The 13,886-nt window shown below is 48.9% G+C and overlaps 1 protein-coding gene and 1 non-coding gene across 2 annotated transcripts; one reads left to right on the top strand and one right to left on the bottom strand.

Moving 5' to 3' along the window:
* The first annotated feature begins 1,914 nt into the window (after positions 1 to 1,914).
* On the top strand, positions 1,915 to 7,006 carry TUBB1 (tubulin, beta 1 class VI). The gene is made up of 4 exons (XM_005885601.2): positions 1,915 to 2,120; positions 4,643 to 4,751; positions 5,438 to 5,548; positions 5,667 to 7,006. The coding sequence occupies exons 1-4, from the start codon at positions 2,064 to 2,066 to the stop codon at positions 6,743 to 6,745; spliced, it is 1,356 nt and encodes a 451-aa protein (XP_005885663.1). The 5' UTR covers positions 1,915 to 2,063; the 3' UTR covers positions 6,746 to 7,006.
* Positions 7,007 to 10,404: 3,398 nt separating this feature from the next.
* Positions 10,405 to 12,454, bottom strand: LOC102242349. Its single transcript, XR_001360497.1, has 2 exons — positions 12,000 to 12,454; positions 10,405 to 10,557 (listed from the first exon to the last, which is right to left on the bottom strand). It is a non-coding gene; the product is annotated as an uncharacterized LOC102242349 (transcript).
* Between the last annotated feature and the right edge of the window lie 1,432 nt (positions 12,455 to 13,886).

Genomic DNA, 13,886 nt, shown 5'->3' with positions numbered 1-13,886 from the left:
GGCGTGTGTGTGTGTGTGTGTGTGTGTGTGTGTGTGTGTGTGTGTGCATGCGTGTGTGTGTGCGTGTGTGCGTGACCCAGGGGCTGAGGGGAAGGTCAAGGTGCTCCAGGAAGTGACAGGGGAGCTTCCCTGGGACTCTGGGACTTTGTAGGAGTCTGATGAGCCGGGGAAGGTAGGGAGGTCAGCAGGGGATGAGGGAAGAGGGCACCCAGGGAAAGGGAGTGGGGTGACACCTATGAGAGCTAAAGCTTATTTTTTAAATTTGTGAAAAGTACTGCTAGACGCCCGAATTCCTTCGTCTTGAGTTCACACTTCCTTCTCTTTGCCTTTGAGGGCGGCATGGTGTGGAGCAGAGGCCTCTGTGACGCCTGCAGTCATTGCGACCTGAGCGGAAGGAAATGCCAAGCTGGAGGAGCGTTACGGGAGCGCTAACCCTGCGCCACGTTGGGGGAAATGCACCTGCTGTTAACATCTTGCCACACTGGGTCACCTCGTTCCATGGATCGCATTTTTATTGTGTTGCCTAAATGTTTGCGCCTGAATTGCTGGCCTGGTGACTCTTGACCCTGAGTGCGTCATAGTCTCTTGAAAACAAGGATTTCTATTTGCATAAGCCCCAGGCCCCGATCACATGCAGGAACGCTAACATGGACACAGTGCTATTGAGCAATGTATGCCGTGTATTCAAATGCCCACAACTGTCCTAGGAGCGCCCTTCACAGCGCCTTTCCCCGGTCCAGGTCCGGCCCAGCGTCACGGGCCTCTTCCGGACAGTGGCAGACTAGAGCGGCTCTCATGCCGGCCCCCGGGGGACAGTCCTCCTCCCCCACCTCTCGGTGTTGCTTTCAATGGACAGCTCAGGTCCTTCCTGTGGGTGAATGCCTGTGGGAGTGAGTAGAGGCTATTGACCACCCCTTCCCCCAAGTCCATTGTTAGCAACTGTTCTTCGCCGTCCCCTGCACCCCCATCTCAGGCTGCCCAGGCCGGCGGGACACAGGGTTTAGGAGTCAAGGGTCTGGAAAGGCTTGGGAGGCGGGGCTGACCCCTCGACCGACATCACCTATCAGGTCAGGGGCAGGGAGGACCGGGACCAGGGCCTCTGGGGCTGAGTCCAGTTCAGTCCTGCTTTTGAATCCACATCCTGGGGACTTGCTTTCCTAAGTCAGTCACCTCCTCAGAGAGCTCCGGGACGCAGGAGCTGCCTGCACCAGTCTCCTCCATTCCCCAACCCCCAGCTCCCAAAGGTGTGCCCGGCATAGGGCAGGTGCCGGTTGGTAGCTATTCAATGACCAGGGCCCGCCTCGGGGTCCCTGGCAAAGGCTGAAGAGGCCTCGGGAAGCAGGTGCACACGTGCCAGGGCTTCAGACTGAGATGTGGCCCTGCCTGCACCCCCAGGGCTCTGTGCTGCTGGGCAGGGCTGGCTGTGGGTAGGAGGAGGGGGGGCCTGGGCCTGGTTTTGCAAGTTGCTTGCTGGGAGCTCAGGGAAGCACGCTGAGGACCTGGAAGAGCGGGTCCATCCTCTGCACCCCCCAGTCCGGCTGCCCTTGGCTGGGCGTTAGCGAAATGGAAATGTGGGTGGGCGTCCCTCTGGCCCCCGGCGCACTCTTGGTCTGCTCAAGGAAACCACTGGCAGGCAATGAGCCCCAGCCAGCAGGACAAGAGCAAAGGGGACAACAGAACGCAGGGCTAGAAAGGGTGATGAGGGGCCAGGCTCAGTTGTCACACCACATGCCGAGCGTCCATCTCGCAAGCCCACCCCTGGTGCTGGACCGCCGGGCACCGTGCGCAAAGGCAGCCTTTGGTCTTGAACTCTAGGAAATGACCAGGCAATATTCTGCGCTGGGAGAGGAAAAGAAAACCCCCTTCACTAGGATGATAGGCAGAGCACAGGAGGGCCGGGGCTGGGCCTGGGCTGGACACACCCTTGGGTCACACTGGGGGGAGCTGGGTCAGCTGGTCCCATCACTGCGATGACCAGTCGTGCTGGGCTCACACTGGTGAAGGGCGTCTCTCCCAGGGTCTGAGGAGTCCGTGAAGATCTTGCCCTTGGGCACAAAGCAAGGATGCGTGAAATTGTGCACATTCAGATCGGCCAGTGTGGTAACCAGATCGGAGCCAAGGTAAGGCGCCTGCATTCCTAGCAATAGCTTCACCACGGTCCATGGTGCAGCCAACCAAGACTGCCCTCCGTCAGCGGAACAGACAGCATGCACTTGCTGGGCGTTTGATGATTAAACAGCCTTTAATTAGAGACTCAGGAATTAGCAAAGGTTTAAAGGGTTAATTTAATTCATGTTAATTTTGTGGAGTCTCTTGTGTATGATACACATCAACTATTTTTACTTTTATCATCTCTAAGCAATGAACTTTTTATATCTGAAAACAGTAATTTGTCTCCAAACAGTTTTCCAGAGTTTGCTGGGAAACTTTCAACACCATATCATGAAGCTATCTTTCCCTCCTCTTTAGGTTATAAAGTTAAAAAGGATCAACTGCTGTTCCATTTAATATGCAACAGAAAAGTAAAAGGTAAACCTACAAGGTTTGTGCCCAGTAGCAATCAGAATTAAAATAGACCCTCTGGAATATAAATGAGTTTTTCTCTTCCCCTCTTAAAATGTCTCAAAGGACCTGGCTCAGTTGGTAATGCTAAGAAAACAGTGAGAGCGCCCAATGCCTCCAGCCCTAATCTGAAGATGACCAATTCTATAGCATCTGATTGTTCTTATTGCTGTTTTTAAATTACTTTTACAAGTATGAACTGTATTAAAACTGTCTTTAAAATTAAAAAAAAAACTGGTGAAAGACAGAATAAAAGTTACCACCTTAACTATCCCCCTCCCCTCTGCTGCTCTTATTAAATTCAGGCTGTTGTATTTAACCTATTTAAAAGAGTATCACTCAGTGCCTCTTGCAAACCTGAAACTCTGTCCCTGCTAAATAATAACCCCGCATTCCTCTCCCCAGCCCTGGCCCCACCAGCCTACTCCGTCTCAGTTTGACTTCTCTAGGTCCCTCATGTAAGTTGAGTCATCGGGATTTGTCCTTTTGTGACAGGCTTGTGTCACTGGCACAATGTCCTCAGGTTCATCCAGGCTATAGCAGGTGACTGGGTTTCCTTCCTTTCTTTTTAAAAAATCCTCATCTGAGGACGTTCTCATTGATTTCAGAGAGGAAGGGAGAAACATTGATGTGATAAACACCAATCGATTGCCTCCCAGAAGCCCCAGACTGGGGATCGAACCCGCAACCTAGGTATATGTCCTGATTGGGAGTCGAACCCACAACCTTTTGGTGCACCAGACGATGCTCCAACCAACTGAGCCACCCAGCCAGGCTCCTTCCTTTCTTAAGGCTGAATATTGCTTGTGTGTGGGGACTGCAATTTGTTACCATTCATCCCCGATGGACACTGGGCTGGTTCCCACTTTCTACTGCTGTGGATGCTGCTGCTATGCAGAAACCAGGGGTTTAAACCCTGGGACAAAGACGATTACTGCTTGAAGGGAAGCATCAGCCTTCCACACGACAGTGATAAGATGTTCAAACTACAGCCCACAGAGGAGGCCCAAGCCCCCACGGCCCTGACGCTGCAAGATAATGTGGACGGAGGCCCTTGAGAGGGAGAGCAGTCCAGATAGGGTCCTCGCTCTCACTCCAGAACTCTGTGGCCTCCTGGTCAGAACCACAGCAACTACTTATTATTTAGGTCCATAAGAACTTGAAGTTATACTTAATTTGTGGTATCACAGAACTTAACTTCATTGATTCTTCCACACCCTGAACAGTGCTGGTAACTTACTGTGAATAAGACCATGGCCGGAGCAGAGCCGTCATTCACAAGAGGTGGCTGGTGACTTGAGAATAGATGTTTTCATTGCACGGGACGATGGGCTTCTCCAGGGCAATGAAAAGAGGGCGTCCGGTAACTGTTTCCATACTGAGAGCTTGGCATGTATGTACATTAATAAGTACTGTATGTGTGACTGAAGGTGCAATGTGTTTCAAACAGTCACAAGAGGGTAAGCTGTGCATGATTTTAACTGTGTGCACACCTGATCATCAAAATGCACATTGCTTGCATCGGGCAGAGATGTCCCAGTTATGGGCTTTTGGGTAAACTGCATGAAAATAAACCTCCAACCCAGGCTGGGCAGGAGCCTGCAACCAAGGTATGTGCCCTTGACTGGAACCAAACCTGGGACCGTTTAGTCTGCAGGCCGACACTCTATCCACTGAGCCAAACCGGCTAGGGCCTGGAGTCTATACTTTATATGCTTGGAGCACTACAGATGAAATTAGAGCTACACTGTGATGTGAAATGCTAAACAACAGCTTTAAGGTATACAACAGCCTGAATTTAATAAGAGCAAAATCCAACTTCATGTATGTTGACAGTTCATTTGGGGAATGCAGGTGGGTATGGAATGCAGTCTTCAGATGCATGTGTAGGAGAGGCACAAAGGAATGATGCCACGGAGAGGATTTATGAAAAGGACCAAAAGCACGTCTTGGGAAGGGACAGGCAGGGAGACCCAGGGAGGCAGGCCCAGGGCCACCTCCCGTCTTCCTGTCCAACCTTCAGCCAACACAGCCTTTTTCGAGTCCCTGTGTGCACTGACCACCCCTCCTCTGCTTTCAGTTCTGGGAGGTGATTGGTGAGGAGCACGGCATCGACGCGGTGGGGAGCTATGGCGGGGACTGCGCCCTGCAGCTGGAGAGGATCAGCGTGTATTACAACGAGGCCCATGGTAGGATGCTGTGCTCGGGGCGGCCAGTGCTCACAGGGGACCACGCGATGCCCATGGGTGACGTTTGGGCACCTCCGCAGGACGCTGAGTGGCGGGTTCCCCAAGCCCTGTTCAAAGAAGTCACTAAAGGGGGGCACATGTCTTAACACGTGCAGTTTAAGCACCAGGCTTCCCATTTGGTTTTTAAGTAAAAACCAGCAGCACTTCCAATAGGAACAGAATCTCTGTCGTTGGCAACATAACAAACAAAACAATAATGGAAACATAATTTTTAAGGCATTTGTAGATTTCTGTGTTGTCAGGGTCTGGGTGTGATTACGAATCTCTGTCTACCAAAGACACCATTTTTTTTCTTGGGGGAGGGGGACAGTATCACAAGGTTCCATTTTGATGAAACATTAATTTTTATTTTATTTTATAAATATTTTTCTTGATTTCAGAGAAGAAGGGAGAGGGAGAGAGAGAGAGAGAGAAACATCAATGATGAGAATCACTGATCAGCTGCCTCCTGCACACTCCCTACTGAGGGTGGAGTCCACAACCCAGGCATGTGTCCTTGACCAGAGTCGAACTGGGGACCTTTCAGTCCCCAGGCCGACGCTCTATCCACTGAGCAAACTGGTTAGGGCGAAACATTAACTTTTAGAAAAAACAATAGTTTGCTGACTTCCTATCTTTCTGCACAGATAAGAAGTATGTGCCCCGAGCCGTCTTGGTGGACCTGGAACCTGGGACGATGGACAGCATCCGATCTAGCAAATTGGGAAGCCTCTTTCAACCGGACAGTTTTGTCCATGGTAGGTTTTTCTGGAAGGTTCCATTGGGACGAGAGAAGGATGCCTGCTAATGGCGTCCTCCTCTCTCCACCCTGCCTCCTCTGCCTCTGGGTAGATAACCACGTGTCCTCTGCCACAGGTAACTCTGGGGCTGGCAACAACTGGGCCAAGGGCCACTACACGGAGGGAGCGGAGCTGCTGGACAGCGTCCTGGACGTGGTGCGGGGCGAGAGCGAGGCCTGCGACTGCCTGCAGGGCTTCCAGATCGTGCACTCACTGGGCGGGGGCACCGGCTCAGGCATGGGCACGCTGCTCATGAACAAGATCCGGGAGGAGTACCCCGACCGCATCCTCAACTCCTTCAGCGTCATGCCCTCGCCCAAGGTGTCGGACACGGTGGTGGAGCCCTACAACGCCGTGCTGTCCATCCACCAGCTGATTGAGAACGCCGACGCCTGCTTCTGCATCGACAATGAGGCCCTCTACGACATCTGCTTCCGCACCCTGAAGCTGACCACGCCCACCTACGGAGACCTCAACCACCTGGTGTCCTTGACCATGAGTGGCATCACCACCTCCCTCCGGTTCCCTGGCCAGCTCAATGCCGACCTGCGCAAGCTGGCCGTGAACATGGTCCCCTTCCCCCGCCTGCACTTCTTCATTCCCGGCTTTGCCCCGCTCACGGCGCAGGGCAGCCAGCAGTACCGGGCCCTCTCGGTGGCCGAGCTCACCCAGCAGATGTTTGATGCCCGCAACACCATGGCTGCCTGTGACCCCCGGCACGGCCGCTACTTGACGGTGGCCTGTATCTTCCGAGGGAAGATGTCCACCAAGGAAGTGGACGAACAGATGCTCACCGTGCAGACCCGGAGCAGCAGCTGCTTCGTGGACTGGATCCCCAACAACGTCAAGGTGGCCGTCTGCGACATCCCGCCCCCGGGGCTGAGCATGGCCGCCACCTTCATCGGCAACAGCACGGCCATCCAGGAGTTGTTCACCAGGATGTCCGAGCACTTCGCGGCCATGTTCAGGAGGAAGGCTTTCGTGCACTGGTACACTGGCGAGGGCATGGACATCGACGAGTTTGTGGAGGCCGAGAGCAACATCCATGACCTGGTGTCCGAGTACCAGCAGATTCAAGACGCCAAAGCAGGTCTGGAGGAAGAGGACGAGGTGGTGGGGGAGGCAGAAATGGAAGCAGAGGATAAGGAGGGTTAACCAAGAGAGGCGGGCACGGGAGCGGCTCTCCACACGAGTGCTCTGGGCAGCAATCCCAAGGCCGCTCTGCTGGGCAGCACCGAGGACCACTGCACACAGCCACTCAGCGCTAGCTCGGACACAGACACGGGCAGGGGCAGGGGCAGGGGGCGGTGGGCGGGGCGGGGACATCACCGATGGCTTCAGGGCCTTCTCTGGCGCTGTATTCCATGCACATTGTCTGCACTCCTTTGAATAGTAAAGTGAACTTATCACAAAGGACTCCCTTTGTCTACAACTTTGTTTACTGTATGAACAGCACGCGCGGGCAGCAGGACAGCACATGATATGTGGGGAGGATGGTACCTTGTAACTGTCAGCGCATCGGGACTCCCGACTCAGTGTCCCGGGCTGCTAGGACTCTGCCCCCACCCCACCTCTCACACTTGCTGGCTTCCAGGAAAGCCAGGTGACCAAGTGGTATTGGGGAGCCACACAGCTGAGGCAAATGAGTCAACACCCACCAGGAAATTGTGTAGTCCTTGTGCACAACGCAGCCACCGACTGGACTGGAAAGGGGGAAAGGAAGGGGAGAAAAGTGCAGGCCGAAACCCAAACCAGAAACAACAGGCAAAACTCAGGAGCACCCACCAATCCATGCCTTGTTACCAGCTTTCAACACACACATGTACTATCTACGTTTCTTACTAGTGTTAGACTCTGGGACCTCATCGACCACCCTCTTTGGTGTCCCTGCAGCGGTTCTCAACCTGTGGGTCGCGACCATCGGAAAACACATATAGCATATCAGATATTTACATTACGATTCATAACAGTAGCAAAATTACAGTTATGAAGTAGCAACGAAAATAATTTTATGGTTGGGGGTCACCACAACATGAGGAACTGTATTAGAGGGTCGCGGCATTAGGAAGGTTGAGAACCACTAAGGCTACTTTGGAATGGCCTGCCCACTCCCATCCGGTCACCACCTTCTGAGCACGATGCAGCCCCTGCTCACTCAGAAGGGCACAGCCTGGGCTCGGCAACGTCCCTCCTGGTTACAGAGGACATCATCTCATTAGGGAACTTTTACAGTTCAGATTAATTTGCAGAAGTTGTCATGATGTTTGCAGGATGACACAGCTTTAACCATCACATGGTTTTAATCTGCTCTCATTGCAACAGGACCAAACACACAAGAGCATAATCAAATCGCCTGTAACTTAATTACAGCTTACCTATTTCTAACACGCTGCCGGCCCTGAGGGCCGTAAGGGTTTAATGGCCTACAATTACCACTGAGCTCTACCTTGTTTGCTCCGCGGACAGCAGGGATTCACTTGCGGACACTGGGTCCTTGCCTCCCGATTTGCTTCCATAATCTGCAATAATAATGAGGCAGCAGGTGCAGGCAGGTTTGGGGGGCTTGGGGGAAAGACATAGCTCATTCTGGGAAACATTACTCTTCACAAATGCATCAGAGGAAATGACTGAAATTGCCAAGAGAAAATTAAAGTCTTGCGGCCGGCAGTATAGCAAGCCTTCTATTTACAAAATGAAAAAGAAAAGTTTTAAACACTTTCTACTTGAGGTTCAAGAATCACTAAAAACACAATCAGATTGAATAAGAAGCTGCACCTGTAAGCTCTTACTTTGAAGTTGTGAACTTCCTTAGATGCTAAAAAGTCCTACAACCTGTGATTACCTAAGAATTCATACTCACGCTTCCTCGAGCACTTTCCTCCTCAAATCTAAAAAGGCAATTAAGTGGATGGGAGGAAGGATATAAATCTAAATTAAAAAGAAAAAGACTTCTGCTGACTTTTATTACTATAAAGATTTTTGTTTGCTCAATATTAATCATTAAAGTATAAAGAAATTCAATTTTAAATGGCTCAATTGCTTTATTTCAAACTAAATAAATTGCTTTTCTTGGAGTCTAACCACCCAGATTGATTAATTTTAGTTAAAAATATTTCAAAATGCATTGCATCAGCCTACTCTTTCATATGGTAGAAATAGATTAAAAAAAAAACACAAAACAAAAGTCTAAAAATCCAGAAACCAAAAGAAATCTGTCCTCTCTGATTTTGAAGAGCCGATTTATTTAGTAGTATGGTCGTTACAGTGACATTGGTCTCTCAGAGACCAACATAGTAGAATCGAATTTTAGAGTTTGTCCGATGCCTTCACCTCCTAGCCCAGAGCACTGCAAGAGATTAACGACAGCCTCAACCATCCCAACCAGTGACTAAAATACCCACAACTAGATCCGATTGGGGCCCCTGGTAACCTGGACAGTTCTGCCAGCTACCCAGCAGGGCTGGATGCAGAGTTTATTTAATCAGTTATCAGTTCACGGTATTTTTCAATCACAGAGAAAGAGCCTTAGAGAATCTTTGCTGGCAGTAAATTTATCTTTTATTCAGTTCCTTTATAATCCTTGCCATGTCACAAGCCCTGTCCCTAAGTCTCACCTCCAATGATCACATTTGCCTCCCTAATAAATGACTCATTTCTAATTACTTGGCTGGAAATTAGCTCTTTGCCTGCCCCTCACTTTGTCTGGTTATCAAAAAGGCCTAAAGGCCTCATGAGTCACTGACTCCTGTTTGTATGAATGATGCTTCCTAGTCCCTCCATCACCAAACAACCCAGGTGCCCAGACTTCAAAACAGCAGGACAACAGCCCAGGGCAAAGGACCACAGGAGCTTTAAGTGGCTTTCAGCCCCGCTCTCCCACTGCTCTGCTGCTCTCTGCATGTCCTGTGCTGAGAATTAAATAAAACCTACAGGTCAAGTGTCCTGGGGCAGGGAGTCTTCTCCACAAGCTGAGAACAAAGGCATTTTCTGGGCTCCTTCTTGGCCCTGCTAAAATTATTATTAGCTTAAGTGCCGTGGTGAGAACTGGTCCCAGGGCATGAACTGAACCCTGTTTCAAAATTTCCTGTTCAAACTTAGTTCTCTATTCTCCAAAAACAGCTAAAATTAAGCAGTTAATGCTGCAATGAAGTTTTACTCTGCCAAGTGCTTCCAAGTTTCAAAGAAAGATAAAAACAAGACACTTGCAATAATACTTCATCCATAAATATTTAATGACTAAATGAGTCACCTCGCAAACACCATCTAACTGTTGTAATCATCACCCCGAGACTGCAGTTAGGAGCCTGGATTTTAATTTCAGCTCGGCCATTAGTTCGATAAGCTGGTGACTGAGGCTGTGCCTCATTTCCTATGAGCAATACTCCCAGAATGTAAAGATTCATTCATCAGACAAGGTTTTAAGTGCACGAGAAAAACATAAATACTACAATTTAGTATTTTCCTTCTGGTCGAGGACTTGAGTTATTGTTTTCATTTAAGCTACTGGCCAAGCAGCACACTGCCTAGAGAGACGGCGGCCTGCACCAAGCAGGACGCTCTGACACGACCTCCACGATTCAAAGATAAGGGGCAGCCAGGGCCTTAATGACATAGGCTGTCAGTTAATGTCATGAAAAAGAGTACTTTCTATTTTGAGACACTTTCAAACTGTTTCCTGTATCTCTTTGGTCCCTGGATATTAAATCTGCTTCCCCTACTTGAGACACCTCGGTTCCCAGGGTCACGGCCCAGCAGTTGTGCAGACAGTTCCCATGAAGAAAAAGAACAAGTCCGACAGAAACCAACACAACAGCCGGAGGGGAGCATGTTTCGGTTTATTGGCAATGTCAATCCATCAACAAGACAGGTGTTACTTTCCCCATGAAGTGCGATCGTTTCCAATCTGCCATAACCTGTGCCCACACATCTTCACTTTGAAAATGTAGCATTCAAGCTTTAGTCAGGGTCTAGGAGAAAAAAGAAAATGCAGAAGTTGCTAGTCCTCTGTGTTTTCTTGAAAACCCAACATGAATGGGGGAAATAACCTCCTTACAGTGAATTACATAACATAACTGTGGCTTCAATGCACTCGGTTGGTGAGGAGCCTTGGCTCGTGGCAGGGCCTTAGCTCAACAGGCACTTACTTCCCTTAGTAAAACCAAACCCTTGCCTAGCAATAAAGAAACTACTTTGCCTTTAAAAGACACTAAAACCCCCTGTGCTGATGGGGTGGGGGCCGAATCCCCTGCAGGACATACAGAGAATGGCCAACGTTTTGTTTCCGGATCTGGACGCTGCATCCTGACCCAAGGATATCACAAGGTCATGGGAGTGAGATTCGGGGTTTGGCTAGACTATGCTGCAGAGCAGGGCTGTGATTCTGTAAGTTAGCTCACCGTTAAAAACAAAACAACCCCACATAAAACCTGGTCTCATCACTCAGAATTATGAGATTATACAGAGAGCCCCTAGAAAAAGGACTAAATTCAAAACACTGTATCTCTAGACTGGTAATAAAATATTTACTAATTCAAAATGAAAATGAGAAGCGCTTAGGGGAGACAGTTCCAATAAGTAAAATTGCTCATAACCACAAGCTGCCAAAGGATTAATATTTATCACATTTCCCTGCTACTGCGGGTTGGAAGCTTTTTGAAAAGCAAAACAAGAAAACGAAATCTGGGAAACATCTCTCTGGTAATTTACTTCACTTATCTTTGAAATAACAATGTTCAAAAAAGTGGTCTATAGAGCAAATCACTTTAGAAGTTGAGAGCACAAAGGTCTGACGGATCCAATGTACAGAACTGTCTTGTGCTGTGCAGAAGGGCACTTATCACTGCCATCATCTTCGGAGAAGTGGAATGGCCAGACCCCCGGAGAGCACAGCACATTTGGCAAAGCGGGCTCACTGCAGGGTCTTGCAGATTCTCCTGCCTGATACATGGCAGGACCCTTGCCTGCACTTGCAGCCCTTCATTAGGTAGCGCTATGTGAGAACATTAGCAGGTGTGGGGGAAAGAAAAACACAAAGAACTATAATTTTTCAAGCTCCTGAACTCTTATGTAACGCCAACAGCAATTACAAAAATGGGTAGTTTATCCTCCAGATTATTTGACTTTGTGCAAATGAAACAAGTTTAATTAAAATGAGATGGATCTCTACCTAAGCACGGCTAAATGAGCTGAAAATCAATGTGCCAATTACTTCTGCTTGTCAGGGCCCCAGACGACATTCTTTGATTTTGCCAAGGGACTTGTATAACCTGTATGCTTTACATTATTATCCCGCCAACTTCTACATGGACTAACTGACCAAAAATGGGACAAGTTCAAAAGTAAAATTACTTTTTTTAAAAAGTACTCTCAAAATTTAAGATGCACCTCTTCTAACTCAATCAGAACTTACACATTATTCCTTCTTCACTTTCACAATTTTGACGCTGCTGCTGGAAGTCTTCTCTGCGCTTGCTTTGAATTCAGTCTTCAGTGCATCCCGCACTGCTTTGGCACAGATCTGGGAGTAGCGGATGTAGCTGGGAGAAAATGAGAGACGATCCAGAGTTAATTATCAAGGATCCAGCCAGATTGGTTGTGTAACTGGTTTTCTTTTTCTTCCTATATTTTTAACTTTGGTTTGAGGGTCCATTATTATAGAACTGGATTTAGAAATGACAATGCCAACAGGAATCCATACAAAGAAAAAGAAGACCAGGAAGAAATATACCAGAGTCTTCACTGGTGTTAGGATGGGTGGGCTTTAGTTTTTGTACTTTATGTTGTTTTCCCCTCTTTAATACATATTAATTTAAAATAAAAGATGCACAGCCTGGCTGGCGTGGCTCGGTGGTTGAGCTCGACCTATGAACCAGGAGGTCATGGTTCCATTCCTGGCCAGGGCACATGCCTGGGTTGTGGGCTCGATCCCCAGTGTGGAGCGTGCAAGAGACAGCTGATCAATGATTATCTCTCATCATCGATGTTTCTATCTCCCTCTCCCTTCCTCCCTGAAATCAATAAAAATATATTAAAAAATAAAATATGCATAGATATATATTTTTTAAAACCCATAGCACAAGAAGCAGACCTAAATGTTAATGGAGTCTATAACATGAGGGATCCCCCCCAATTTCTCTACTTGAAACTTTTTATATTATTCCGACAAGGTAAAGTATGTATAATTAAAAGAGAAAAAAACTATTTTGAATTAAAAGTTCTCCCTCTGATTAATTATTTAAAGGTTTTCCTGAGAATATTGGATCCTGTTTCACAATTCTGCCATTAAACATACTTCCCAATCAAGGTTTCCAAATTAAACTGCACCAGTCCTTTGAGAATATCATCAATTCTAGCAAAGTATCTAACAGCCTGCTTCCTGTTTGGTAGATGGACGCCCATCAACATCTTATTTTCAAGATGTCAGCTCACTTGTACACTTTTTGAAAACAGGAAGGGGGGTGAGGGGGGAGCGATGCTGTCTATTTTCTCATGTTTTCAGATTAGGGGTTTTTTTGGCCAAGAGGTAGGCGTTCCAATGCCTGCTTCCACTCTTACTAATTGGGTGACCTTCAGGCTGTTCAATCTTTCAGCTCGTTTATTCACCCAGAGAAACAATAGAATAAAACAGACGGGTAATTACACTCGCCCCACCTGTGGGTGGGAGGAGGAGAGACAAAGTATGAAAAGCATGAGTCACCCCTTCCCGCACACAGTAGGTGCTTCACACGGAAAGTGTGGTGTCAGTCACAGGGACTGACATGGGGCTTAACGTGTTAATAAACGGTGCCCATTCCTGGGACTACCCTCCTCCCAGTTCTGCAAAGTCAGGCGGGCTCTGGGGCTGCTCGGCGTCTCCCAGCCTCTACCCACGGGCGCCACTAGGAGGTGCTACTTTATCCGGGCAGGTGAGGAGGTGTGTCCCTTGGGCCAGAGGAACCAGGAGGGACCGGGCACCCAGCACCCAGAGGGGTCCTCCCCGGGACACTAGCTGCTATGTCCTCAAACGAGTTCCGTATGGGAGCGTCCAGGAGCCACCGCCACCTGTGCGCAGGGCTCTCTGCAGGTAAGAGCAACGGAGTTAATGTACCATAAACATACACAGTGCGCACCATCGTCAAGGGCCCCAATTCGATGCTGGAAGGCAAACCCAAAAACGGCTGGCAGTGGCCACATCCAGAGGGCTGTCCCCCATTCTTCCAGCTCCCACGTTGTATGTCACCTGCCACTTTGACAACCGATGTCGTGAGAAGGGCAAAGGGCCTGCGCTGAGAGCCGCCGTCTCTGGGGGGCGTCGCGC

The sequence above is a fragment of the Myotis brandtii genome, unplaced genomic scaffold (assembly GCF_000412655.1).
Source record: "Myotis brandtii unplaced genomic scaffold, ASM41265v1 scaffold915, whole genome shotgun sequence".
NCBI lineage: Eukaryota > Metazoa > Chordata > Mammalia > Chiroptera > Vespertilionidae > Myotis > Myotis brandtii.
Note: the sequence above shows the minus strand (reverse complement) of the source record. Positions and strands in the feature narration are given on the sequence as shown.